This window comes from Aricia agestis, chromosome 22 (assembly GCF_905147365.1).
Source record: "Aricia agestis chromosome 22, ilAriAges1.1, whole genome shotgun sequence".
Lineage (NCBI taxonomy): Eukaryota > Metazoa > Arthropoda > Insecta > Lepidoptera > Lycaenidae > Aricia > Aricia agestis.
The window spans coordinates 3,063,841-3,078,544 of NC_056427.1; the positions used below are offsets into that span (position 1 = coordinate 3,063,841).

Genomic DNA, 14,704 nt, shown 5'->3' on the forward strand with positions numbered 1-14,704 from the left:
ACAAACGTTGTCCCCTGTTTCCTCCATGGATAATGCCGGTAGAGTTATGATTTTCCTTCTGAATATCTATGGCCACTATTAGCATGTCCCTATGTTTTCTTTTTTTTTCATAATTTTATTATTAAAAAAGATAAGAAAGTCCAAAAACCCAAAAAAATGGCCAGATTTTCCTCTGTGTTCAAACACCCAGAAAACAAAACTGGCTAAAATATACAAAAAATAAAACATAGGAACACAGCTCAAGCCTTGCTTTAATTCTTAATGAAAAAAGTACTTAAATCGCTTAAGTTTTGGAGAAGGAATCAGCGGACAACGAATCGAAGATTTTCTGTTCTTTTATTAGAACTTTTGTCGTGTTGTCTCTATCGCGCTCTGCGGTGGGAGACTTGAGATTGGTGAGACAGCAATACATTTTCAAATACCTATTTTCAATTTCTCTCGCCCCTGGTGTATACTGTATCCTCTTAAGGGCATAGATTAGTTTTTTTTTGTAGAAAAATGTACAGTTCCCGCACGATGAGCTAATTTTTGTGCAAATAAGTTACTATCAAATAAAAATATCAGACAAATGAGGTGAGATTCTGTTTAACCAATTTTCAGAAAGAGGCACGGAATGTTAATAAGATTCCTCTTAGTAAAACAACATTCTTTGTTCCGGTTTCGGCTAGGGCCAACTCGCTCCTAACTCTTTTAATTATTACTCTTTTACACAAAAAAATACTCACTCGACTCCTCAATAAGAACTTCTTCCAGACTCTCGCTGAAGAGAAGGAGACAGAAGACGACGTGCAAGCGGGACGGCGCCATCCTCTCGCTCTAACGTCCGTGCGAAAAGGACAGCAACATCGCTATCTCGCTCTAAACTCGATACACCCCCACATCACTTAACACTATCAACTTATTTCGATTTTAACTTCCTACTTTGTTATTTTAGAAACATAAATTATTATTTTACAATATATTTTACATTATTGTTTTAGAAATACTAATAACTAAATTGATTTGTCTACACTTTATTAATCGCTGGTTATCTGAAACAAAAGAGAAATAGTTTAGTTTTACAATACATAACTTGAACACAAAATAGTCTTCATACACAAAAATGTATGGTTTCTCTTCTATAAACTCACAAATAAATGTTCTGTCCATGTCCGATTCGTTAGAAAGTCATAACAGACCCGGATAAAACATTAAATTACCATAACCTTTGCGAACACAGTGAACTTGGTGAACACACATAACTAAGAGTATATTAGTATGTATATTGTATACCCTCGAACCCACCACAGTCAGCATTCAACCACTGCCCCATTGGGAGTTGGGACAGCATCAGCGGAACCTAATGGCTCCATTAGGGTTCCCTGCGGAGTAACTACATCCGGTCACTAGTGAATGAGACGGATATATGTATGTTAATGAGTGCGAAAGAGACAACTGTAGTCTCTAGTCTAATTGTTGCGAACGGAATATAGTACAGGGTGATTTTCAGTTGCATGCTATCCATACTAGTAGTATTATAAATGCAATAATAATAATTTGAACGCCTCCGTGGTCTTGTGGTATAGAGCGCGGCTCTTGACTCAGAGGTCGTGGGTTCGATTCCTGCGTTGGAAACATGTTATTTCCAAGTTTGGTTAGGACAATGCAGGCTGATCACCTGATTGTCTGATAAGTAAGATGATCCATGCGTCGGATGGGCATGTAAAAAGTCGGTCCTGCGCCTGATCTCTCGCCGGTCGTGTCGGACTTCCGTCCCACTGGGTTATGAGAGTAAAGGAATAGAGAGTGCTCTTGTGTACTGCGCACACACATGGGCACTATAAAATGACTCCTGCGTAGCTGGCCTGGTTTCAATGAAACCGGCCACCGTCACCGAAACCGGTGTGGGAGCTATTATTATTATTATAAATGCAAAAGTTTGTCTGTCTGTCTATCTGTTACCTCTTCACGCCCAAACCGCTGAACCGATCTTGCTGAAATTTGGTATGGAGATTCTTTGAGACCCGGGAAATGCTTTTCATATCGGAAAATGTACGGTTCCCGCGCAATTAACGAATTTCGGCGGTCACCTAGTAACAAAATATTTCAAGAGATAGTTCTAATGTCGTTGAAATTAAGCTTGAACATGTTTTTTTTTTAATGAAATAAGGGGGCAAACGAGCAAACGGGTCACCTGATGGAAAGCAACTTCCGTCGCCCATGGACACTCACAGCATCAGAAGAGCTGCAGGTGCGTTGCCGGCCTTATAAGAGGGAATAGGGTAATAGGGGAGGGTAGGGCAGGGAAGGGAATAGGGGAGGGTAGGGAAGGGAATAGGGGATCGGGCCTCCGGTAAACTCACTCACTCGGCGAAACACAGCGCAAGCGCTGTTTCACGCCGGTTTTCTGTGAGAACGTGGTATTTCTCCGGTCGAGCCGGCCCATTCGTGCCGAAGCATGGCTCTCCCACGTATAAATACATGTAACCTACACACATACGGACAGAAACATTTTAGTAAAATGAAAAATCATAAAAAAATATGATTATTATTGAAAAAAAATCCATTCTGTAGTATTATAGCGTCGTTTTTACGTCTTCAAAACAGAAAAAAAAACACCCTGTATTATGTGGGAAAGAGAAAGGGATAGGGTCTTATGTGACCCTACGGAACCATTAAAACCTATATCGTCCTTGATACAATGAAACTTACAAGTACCAATAATTATTATAAGCACCGTACAAGATTCGACGCTATCACATTTTTTCACAAATATAAGCGATTCTCAGGTACCATTTTAAAGAATTAGGAGTCACACTGCGAGGATATTTTGGTTTCAAATGAAAGATAATATATTCATCTCCACGTCTACACCATAAAAATTTTATAGCCGCATACAAAATTTTCACATAAATACGTTTTAACCATCACAATAATCGCAAAAGAAAAAAAAATTGGGTTTGATTAGGTACAATTATAGCTAAACACACTGAACTAAGGCTGATATCTAATATTATAAAAGCAAAATGTCTGTCTGTCTGTTGCCTCTTCACGCTTAAACCGATTTTGTCGTATGGAGTCCCGGGAAAAGGACATAGGATACTTTTTATCCCGGAAAAATATACGGTTCCCGCGATTAACGTTGTGGACGTTACCTAGTATTCCAATAGTGCTAGCACGGGGAAAAGTAGAAATGCGAAAGTATAGACAAACTGTGGACATAAACTTAAGGTGCCAGTCCGATCTTTACCGCGGCTAAACCGACAAAAATTCAATTAAAATGCCACCTTATGACAGACTATAGTATATGTCGTAAAGTAAGATGTTATTTGAATTTTTAGGACTATATTCTGTCATAAAGAGGCATTTGAACTGAATTTTTCCGGAACGAAAAAAGATCGGAACGGCACCTTAAGTTTATCTCCACAGTTTGTGACTATAGTCAGAAAGTGGCATTTTAATTGAATTTTTCGGAACGAAAAAAGTTTGGAACGACACCTTAAATTTATCTCCACCATATCTCCACAGTTTGTCTATACTTTCGCATTTCCACTGGTTACCGTGCTAGGGCTACTGGGGGCCATTAATATCTATGGACGCTTCACGCCACGTCAGTCTGGCCCCGTGCTAAGTATCTGAAGGACTTGTGTTACGGGTACCAGACAACGGAAATATATTTAATACTTTTATACTATTGAAGATTTTTATTATATGATTCACATATTTAATACACATCCAAGACTCAGGAACTTTGAAAGCTTTTTGTTTTCCCGGCGGGATTCGAACCCGCGACCGGCTTTAGCTACCAACAGCCACGGAGGTCGTCATTATCCGTCGGCTTGCCGCTTGATATATAATCTGACCAAATTACGAACATTTGCCATCTGCATAATCATTTCTTTCATAGGACAAAACGATATTCCTTTTGACAAAAAAATAACATTGTCCATCTGTTTGAGGAATTTCTGATTAAAAAGAAATCAGCCATTACATTGAAATTTGAAGGGCGATTTTAAATGATTCGGCGGGATTATTTAGCGCCGTTTATTTCAGCCTACAAAAGCTTTGAGCTGAATAATTACGATTTAAGGGTCGATCACACGATGCGATTTGCAGGATGAAGCTTCTGTTTCCGTAATTTGCAGGATGAAAGTAAATAAATAATAATAAAGTTCCTTGTTCAGCTCAAAACATAAAAAGTAAAAAACTTAATTATTATAAAGCTATTATTTAATTTTACTTTTTATATTATAACTAGCGGCCCGCCCCGGCTTCGCACGGGTGGACATTGATTTTTAAATAATATTTTTTCAATCTTTATTTCTTAGTCAATCTTTATGTTAAGCAGAACATAATTTTTTTAGATTAAAAAGTAGGATAATAATTGTAATAGTCAGACATACGATATCGCGGACTTTTACGTTGATATTAAGAGGATACACCAGGGGCGAGAGAAACTGAAAATAGGTATTTGAAAATGTATTGCTGTCTCACCAATCTCAAGTCTCCCACCGCAGAGCGCGATAGAGACAACACGGCAAAAGTTGTAATAGAAGAACAGAAAATCTTCGATTCGTTGTCCGCTGATTCCTTCTCCAATACATAACCGATTTAAGTACTTTTTTCATTAAGAATTAAAGCAAGGCTTGAGTTGTGTTCCTATGTTTTATTTTTTTTGTATATTTTAGCCAGTTTTGTTTTGTGGGTGTTTGAACACACAGGAAAATCTTGCCATTTTTTTAGATTTTTCGACGTTCTTATCTTTTTTAATAATAAAATTATGAAAAAAACGAAAACATAGGGACATGCTAATAGTGGCCATAGATATTCAGGAAAAAAATCATAACTCTACCGGCATTATCACGGGAGGAAACAGGGGACAGCGTTTGTATGGAAAAACGCGGTGTGGACTCCTCTTAATGTCCTCTATAACTTATAAGACTCTAGTACATCACTTTGAGTCTATAATTTATAAAGCTTACAATATATGGAATATTTTGGTAGTTTTTTTACACAATTACGAGTAACATTAATGTTAATACGGTTCTCTTTTTTCTCTCATTAAATAATTATATGTTCAGCAGAAATAGTGTAGATTTAAAAATATGCATTAATTATACTTCCATCGGCATCGTGGGTATCGCAGACACAATAGATCTTCAATAATTGTTATGCTGGCAGCCGGCTGCCGCTATTGGAGATTTATAGTTATAGAAATTAATTATAATAGCAATCAAAAATAATAGTCATTCAAAAGGTAATGAATTAATGAAGCACTATAATATTATCCCATCAATGAAGCGGCACCCGGCTGTCGCATAACTATTATATTATAAATCTATTGTGTCTGCGATTCCGATGATCCAGGTAATAATAATTAATATTTTCGTGGACTCTCCGGGCGAGTACACCCGCGCGGCGCGCCTTGACGACGCCCAATTCGCAACGTGCAGCAGAAATCGTAATATTTTAATTTCGCCATAACATTAAAACCAAACGTCCAATTTTAATCATTCAAAGACCAAATATTATCTACATTAACTGTACTTGGTAATGAAATAATTTATTTTGATAAGAATTAATGTCATGAGTAAAATAAAGGCATTTAAATGTAGTCCAAAAACATTTCAAGATTTTTTAATAAAAAAATTGTTATTGTGCCTCACTCAACATAGATAGGTATAGTGTGTCGCGGACTTTTTTGTAGATATTTAAAAGATCTACAATTACTTGGAACATTTTATGGTTCTATCTTTTATAGTTTAGGCAGCGTACGCGAAAAAAGTAACATTTCTGGTTGATTTTTTACACCTTGCGTCCGAAAATCCCAAATATCTTACGGAACCCTATTTTTTTCCAAAATAAAAACAATCAAATCTTTCCTCTTTATAATAGTAGTGTAGACTAGATGTTCCGCGCGGCTTCGCCCGCGTAATTTAGGAGTTTTACGGAAAGCGTACATTTTTTCGCAAAAAATAGCCTATGTCCCTTCACGTGGTCTATTCTTCATGTGTGCCACATAACATAAAATCTGCTCCAGTAGTTCTTTAATATAATAAGCGATTTCAGATAATTTCCCCCGTTTTTTACACATTTTCCTATATTTCTTCGCTCCTATTAGTTTTAGCGTGACAAAATATAGCCTATAGCCTTCCTCAATAAATGGGCTATCTAACATTGAAAGAATTTTTCAAATCGGACCAGTAGTTCCGGAGATTAGCGCGTTTAAACAAACAAACTCTTCCGCTTAATATTAGTATAATTTAGATATGTTACGCTCAAAGACCGAAATCGCTCAATGAGCGAAAAAAAGGCTCCCAACGCGTTGTGGTCACAGTGAAACAGCCTTATAACATATCCATCACCAGCGCCAGACATACAGACAGTAATAATATTAGCACGGATATTATGGAACTATGGATATTTTCAAATAATAATGAAAAACACGTTATGCAGTGATTTAGTAAAAGAAAAAATATTTTGTAGTACGCGTGGTAATTTAAATATAATCTTCCATACCTAAGGACGATGAATTAATCAATAACAAATCAAGAAAAACGAATAGCATATCAGCCACAACACGAATTTCGCGTTATGGTCTTTTTGTGATTGCCAGAACGCGTCGTGGCCGTTTTCATCAGAGCCACGACGCGAATTTCGCGTCGTGGCTGTTTCACTGTGACCACAACGCGTTGTGAGCCATTTTTTCGCTCATTGAGCGATTTCGGTCTTTGAGCGTAACAATAACCACTAGCTAGGTTACAGCATAACATGACGTGTTAAAGCAACCCGTCCCTTTCCCAACTTCTGAGGGCATAATGTCGCTAAATTACATAACAAACGCTTAAAAGAGACAGAGAACAAAAGCTTTGAGCTGAATAATTACAATTTAAGGGTCGATCACACGATACGATTTGCAGGACGATTAAAGCATCCGTCCGTCCAGAGCACAGATTATCTTATTTTCCTGTTCTGAGGTCCAGGGGCTCAAAGTATTTCCATACCAAATTTCAGCAAAATCGGCTACAGACAGACGGGCAGACGGACAACACACAGAGATAAGCACCTTCTTTTTGAAATCGGTTCAAAAAGTAAAGTTCATTACTCACTCACGGATCATTTAACGAAGACACTTCTTATCTAAAAGGGTCTTAATCTTTTCTGGAATTTTAGCAAAGTACTTTTCAATATTGCTTTTCCCTTAAAAGTTGCAATAAAGCTGGCTGTACACGCGCCGTCCGTTCGATAACCATTCCAAATGGACGGTCATTAATTCTTGTCTTGTTCCCCATTCTTTATTTATTATTATTCATACTAATATTATAAATGCGAAAGTGACACACTTTGTCTGTCCGTCTATCTGTCTGTTACGTCTTCACGCTCAAACCGATGAACCGATTTAGCTGAAATTTGGCATGGAGATACTTTGAGTCCCGGGAAAGGACATAGGATACTTTGATCCCGGAAAATGTACGGTGTTCGTGCGATAAACGAATTTCGGCGCAACGGAGTTGCGGGCGACATCCATACTAATATTTTTTTTATAAATTATGCGAAAGCCTTTCTGTCTGTCTTTTACCTCTTCACGGCCAAACCGCTGAACCGATTTTGCTGAAATTTGGTATGGAGATTCCTTGAGTCTCAGGAAAGGACATAGCATACTTTTATCCCGAAAAAAATAACGATTTCCGCGAGGAAAACGAATTTTGGCACAACGGAGTTGCTGGCGACATCTAGTAGAGTACTTAATATTATAATCTACACACAGTTTAGTTGATGCCCGCAGTTTCCGACAAATTCGTGTATCTCGCGAGAACCCCGCGTTTTTCTTAAAAAAAAGTACCCTACGTCCTTTACCGGGACTCAAAGTATCTCCATACCAAATGACATCCAAATCGGTTCGCCCGTTTGTGATAGATAACAAACAAATAGACACTTTCGCATTTATATTAGTACTAGCTGTCCCGGCAAACGTTGTTTTGCCATATAAATAATTTTTGGTATGAAAAATAGATGTTGGCCGATTCTCAGACCTACTCAATATGCTCACAAAATTTCATGAGAATCGGTCAAGCCGTTTCGGAGAAGTACGGGAACGAACATTGTGACACGAGAATTTTATATATAAGATGGATTCGACGATAGACTTTTGTGTGAGTCTATTTACGCAAAAACCCGACAATGTTATTTAAGATTCCCGTAAGAGTAATTGAAAAATTTCAATACATTTTGGGAAAAGCGTGGGTCGCCGCCTACACTGTATTATTGCCTTCTTCAGGTTAAATATAATTACATACAAAAATGTATGTAAATACGCCTTAAACGTGTATAGGCGACGTGCAACTTTGCTTTCCGAATTCCGATCCTTATTCCGTATTGCATAAAAGGCGGGTCCACACCAAGCGAGCAGCCTCGGGCGAGGCCCGCCGCGCGCGGCAAATAGCATAGAATAGCTGATAATAGTACAAGGTAAATAGGCGGGTCCACACCAAGCGAGCAGTGCGGACTGCTAAGGATCCTGTTAAGGATCTAAAAAAATGGAATCTTCGTTAGGATCATACAGACGAGATTCTCCTATTTTTTATAGTTGTGTATAGCAAAATAAAAGCATAAGCTGCCACGGCTGTGCGTAAGTGCGGTTCATCGTGTCTTTATGCTCAACTGAGCCAAAATGGCTCGGGCTGTTCGAGCGAGGCTGCCTCTCTGTGCAATGAGTGTGGACGGGCCTCGCACGTCGCTGACACGTCCACACTAACCGAACTGCTTCGCGCGGCGAATGCCTCGCGAGGCTGCTCGCTCTGCGTGGACCCGCCTAATAGGCTACTTGACCTATATTCAATTACATTGAACAAATGCATATTTCTAGTAAACCTTGGCCTAGGAAACCGTATTTCACCCTTATTATCAATCAAATAAAAGCTTATGATTGATAAATAAAGTCGATTTGAGAAAAACGTATGACGTCACACTATGGCGGACAGTGTTTTCGGCGCCATTTATAAGGCATATTTTTCAATCAATATTTTCATGGGTATCTACTGTGTAAAATATTAAAATATTAGTTTTTTTTTTTGTGAAAATGAATGATTAAGAAGCGATTAGCATGAAGAAAAAAATTAGGTCAAGTAGCCTATTAATCGGTTCATAAACGTCTTTAAGCTATTCGTAAACATACACTGAACTCGTTTAAAGCAAATATTTATACTCTGATTCTATTCTTGTGAGAATAGTTATATATTTATATTTAAAAAAAACTACATTATCTATATAATCTATAAGTATTCTATATGAATATTATACCTAAAATATTGTCAAAATAGCCCCAAACAATGCTGACGTGGTTCATGAATCTTTTTGCCTGGTTTGCACAGACGTTCCAATGTCTAACGTGAAATGAAATGCCTTAGAAAGTGTTTTGTTTTAAACAATGATATTGCTTGTTTTAAGTAGAACAATTAGTGGACGCATTGGAAAACATGACCCTTCGCAGTCGGGTTACATCCATATTAGTATTATAAATGCGAAAATGTGTCTGTCTGTCTGTTAACCCTTCACGCCCCGCGGCTGCACCGATTTCCCTGAAAAGTATGGAGATACTTTGGGTCCCAGGAAAGCACATAATATTAGGATATTATTAATATCCTAATAATATCCTAATATTATTAATATCATAATATTATATCTATACGTGGGAGAGCCATGCTTCGGCACGAATGGGCCGGCTCGACCGGATAAATACCACGTTCTCACAGAAAACCGGCGTGAAACAGCGCTTGCGCTGTGTTTCGCCGAGTGAGTGAGTTTACCGGAGGCCCAATCCCCTAACCCCTACCCTATTCCCTTCCCTACCCTCAACTATTCCCTTCCCTTCCCTTCCCTACCCTCCGCTATTACCCTATTCCCTCTTAAAAGGCCGGCAACGCACTTGCAGCTCTTCTGATGCTGCGAGTGTCCATGGGCGACGGAAGTTGCTTCCCATCAGGTGATCCGTTTGCTCGTTTGCCCCCTTATTTCATAAAAAAAGAAAAAAAATTGTATCACTTACAAAATGTACGATCCTCGCGTGAATTTTGGAGCAACAGAATTCGTCATCTGGTATTTAGTAAAACTATAAAATTTGTGCTTTTCCTAAACACAGTGGTTGTATCATTAACTTAATAGCTTATTTAATAGAACTTGATGCTTTAAAATTAAAATAGGTAATAAAATACGTAAACTGTATAAATTAATATAATTAAGATACCTTTAACTATTCGACTTAATTAAACCTTATAGTTTACGATGTTTTGATAGTTTATTAATTAGTTAACATAAATATTTGCATTTCCAACTACAAGATGAAGAAATTAGGTATAATAACTGTATTTTAAAAAGATAAAACCGACTTCATAATCGTACGTAATTGACAATTAAAACTCCCTATCTCCAAAACTACTGAACCGATTTTGATGAAACTTGCACTATTCCCTAAGTTGAACAATACCTAGTACAACAAAAAGGGAATTAAGTACTGAAATTGGAATGTTACTTCCAAACACAAACATAAAAACATACATTTCATACATGTATGTGTAATGTATACGTATGACATGTATGTTTTTATGTTTGTGTTCGTATGTATGTATTGTACATGATACACTTTTGAAATTTGGCACATTTGTTCAAACGCTGATAATAATTATTATATCTAAGACTAAAATTGGGCAGTTCTGGAAATATTACATTATAATATTATACGCGTCGAATTGATAACCTCCTTATTTTAAAGTCGGTTAAAAATTATCTTTGTCTTGATGACGGAAATTCATTTATCGCCTTGGACCAAATTTCAGCAAAATCGGTTGAGCGGTTTAGACGTAAAGAGGTAACAGAAAGACGGACAAAAAAATCGACCAAGTGCAAGATGAACTTCCGCATTATAATAATATTAAAGTACATGTATATATATTATATACGTGGGCACAGTATAGCAATATGACATATCCCTTGCTATACTGTGACGTGGGAGAGCCAGCCACAGAGCTTCGGCAATGGGCCGGCTCGACCGGAGAAATAAACGGTTGCCTGAATTAAACGATTATTTATTTATTTTATTTAAATACCACGTTCTCACAGAAAACCGGCGTGAAACAGCGCTTGCGCTGTTTCGCCGAGTGAGTGAGTTTACCGGAGGCCCAATCCCCTAGTCCCTACCCTATTCCCTTCCCTACCCTCCCCTATTCCCTTCCCTTCGCTACCCTCCCCTATTACCCTATTCTCTCTTAAAAGGCCGGCAACGCACCTGCAGCTCTTCTGATGCTGCGAGTGTCCATGGGCGACGGAAGTTGCTTTCCATCAGGTCACCCGTTTGCTCGTTTGCCCCCTTATTTCATAAAAAAAAAAGAAAACTCAAATCTGCACTGGCCAGAGGAGAAAATTGGGATTGAGAAAGGGCGGTTTTAAGTCTTATCTCTGAAATCCGCGCATTTTATTTGGTGTTATTAACTAAGTATTATTTAATCAATAAAGTATTCAATCAAATTCTAAAAACTGGTACCGTAATCAGGATTTCACACTCCACGTAAAACAAATCATAAGTCAATTTTGCACGTTTGCGTAAACATTTTTATGGCTACTCCCGGTTAAGTTAAGTCAGTAAATCTTAATAACCAATCATTATTACAAACCTTTTTTCCGATGCACATCAGTAGAAATCAGGAAACATGTGAAAAATTCGACCACAGTTTTGTTTCAAACAACGGAAAACTAAAAGTAACTATTCCATTAAATTTTTATCTCATGTAACACAAAGTGAGCTTCCAAGTAACGTTTTTAATGCAATCCGTTAAAAAGGAGCACACGAGTACAAAAATAACGTAATGCACAGCACAGCACAGTACACTATCGCGCGCGAACGTTGGCGGGGAACTGACGTTTGCTCCTCTGCAGTCTGCCAAGTGCCGGCCGCGGCCCGCGATCCAGGGTTGCTATTTAAAAATCATTAATTACCAACAATTCGCACAGACTGAAAAAATGATTTGTTTATTTCTACAGGGTGTTTGCTCTACCAAGTCATAAGTGCCAGTGCGACCAGCCGCGATCCAGGGTTGCTATTTAAAAATCATTAATTACCAACAATTCGTATTTCGCACGGACTGAAAAATGATTTGTTTATTTCTACAGGCTGTAACAAAACTAAATGATAATACTTAAGGGTGTGTATGTTTTCCTTACATAGAGTTCACAGTGAAAATAGCAGCGCTGAAAGACAATTTTTTTTCTTCTATACATTTATGTTTTCGTCAACCCTTGTGCTTATTGTATTGTCTATTATAATAAGTGCTGCCGAAGCCTGAAACGATTTTCTATTCTATTCTGAAATTCAGTTGTATTTTTGTTCAATAGGCAAAAAATATTATTAGGTAGGTGTAATGATTGCAAGTAGCAAAAAGCCCCATTAATATTTTTTTAAATAAAAATAAGTAGTACTTAATTAAAGTAATATAATATTTTTATATTTTATACTAGAATAAATTAATAAAAAAAATCAAAAAATTATAGAGCTTCAATAATAATTTGAGAAACCGCTCAATGCAGCCGTCATTTTACATAATTTCTGACATTGTTTTTCTAATTTATAATAAGAGCAAATGTAGTAAATAATAATTATTGTTAATAAATAAATTCGCTTACATTGAAACAATTAGAATGTACAAATTGGACATACTATATTTTAGCGTAGCAGCAATAACTCAAAACAATGGGATTAGGTAACATTTAACAGATGACAGTAATTTTGTCACAAAACACTCAGTGTGTTATTCTACGTTATAAATGTAATATATACCCTGTTTTAATTTATTTCTCCGTTTTAAATAATGAGTCTGTAAGAAGCTCCATCTGAAGCGGAAGAACTGCCACACAAATTCTGTAAATTGACATTTTTAACCCTGAGTAAAAAAAGGTATTAAATGTTTTTCTTGTCTGTCTGGCTGTGTGTGACTTTGTGCGTGTGTCTGTTTGTATGTGTGTGTATCTAAACGGATAGACCGATCTCAATTTTCATTAGACTTTCATTAGTTGACATGATTGAGATTTTTCTCGAAGTTAACGTGAGTGTTCTTAGCCTTAATGCATCATCATCACCTCGTTCACTGTTGGAAAATTAAGGTTTTAAAACTCTATTTAACTACCGAAAATATCTAAAGTCTAAACTAATAAAAATCATTTTACATGCAACAAAATCTCGGATTTCTTCGCTCGCGAGCTTAATTTCAAACGATTCCGTTCTGAAATTACACTACAATGATAATTTCCATTTCTGAAGGAAATTATTGTCGGTTTATGTTAATTCGTTATTAAATGGTGTGGCTTGTAATAAATTGTTTTGAGATAACGAACGAAGATACGAGCTTTCCCGTTTATTTATACCACGATACTTTACATACAAATTCACCGATTGTATGATAATAACCATCAATACAACTGTATATAGGAAATATATTATACAGGGTGTAACAAAACTATAGTTTGTGCGTTTTAAGATGATATGGGTGACAGTTTTCATATTCCTTGCTACGGGTTTTTTTTTACAAGAAAACAAAAAAAATCTAAATGTAATAAATTATATTCCATTTACAAAAACAAATGTTTCCTATAATTGTAAATGAATAAAAACGAAAAGTTGCTAAATGCTAACTTATTAATATAAAATTATAAATATTAACTGTAAAAAATTATTGTTACGAAAACATTTGAAAAATTTCAGATAATTTTAAATTATCGATTAATTTTTGTTAGGTAACTTCCCTACTATTGTCAATTATAATGTGTCACGCATATCATCATAAAACGCACAAAATATAACTGATAATAATTTAGGGATTTTGAGTGACACTTATATAGCGTTTACTGTGAAGGTAGCAGCGCTGAAAAAGCAATTTTTGTGATTTATATGGGCAAGCGCCCGACTTATACGATACTTTCACAGAGAACTTGATATAGGGAACCCATACCAAGCATAAAGTATTATCACTTAGTTTAGTTACACCTTGTATAAGGAATACACCTACACATCCAATTATCATCACTTTGTTTTGTTACACCCTGTATATGCAAATGCATGTAATTAATACATTAACATTGACACATAAGCTAGTTAACGATAATGAGATACCCCCTATGGTGATCAATTATTGATGCTCAGAAGAATAAAAGCAGAAGTAACTTAGTCTTCGAATTCTAATGCGTTGTGCAATTTTGTTTCTGTTGACCAAAAGTCGAAATTTAAGAACTTGCTGTGCATCTCAAAACAAAATGGACGGTCGATTTCTAATTTCAGTAAAGTTCTAATTTCAGTTCTAATTTTATTAAGAATCTTATGAAAACATAATTTTATAATATTATATACTTAGTATTGTATATTTCATGCTATTTTGCTCTATTAATTGTTACATCGCTTTTGTGTATTGCGCACACGCTACGGCACCACAAAATAAACCTTTACGTAGCTAGATATAGCAATATTTGATTTGCTCGCTTGCTCGATACAAAAACTTAAAACAGCCAAAAATATCCATTCAAGTATTAAAATCCTTGATTTTGTATTCATTAAGAGAAACATAAAATCTTTTGAAATGCCCGTATTAACAGGTAATTCTTTTTTACGTGAAAGCTCGCTTCAGGCCTGCGCTGCGCGACCTACATAGAGACAACATTAGCCTCAAAGCCGATGTAAAAGCCTTTC

The 14,704-nt window shown here is 36.6% G+C and overlaps 1 protein-coding gene across 1 annotated transcript in view; it reads right to left on the bottom strand.

The window, feature by feature from the left end:
• LOC121738111 (nephrin-like) overlaps positions 1-11,869 on the bottom strand; it is a 93,312-nt gene extending 81,443 nt beyond the window's left edge. The window contains exons 1-2 of the mRNA XM_042129949.1: positions 11,646-11,869; positions 726-1,031 (exon numbers count right to left, since the gene is read on the bottom strand). Coding sequence (XP_041985883.1) covers positions 726-807 — 82 coding nt within the window. The 5' untranslated portion in view covers positions 808-1,031; positions 11,646-11,869. The remainder of the gene's footprint in view (positions 1-725; positions 1,032-11,645) is intronic.
• Positions 11,870-14,704: the final 2,835 nt, after the last annotated feature.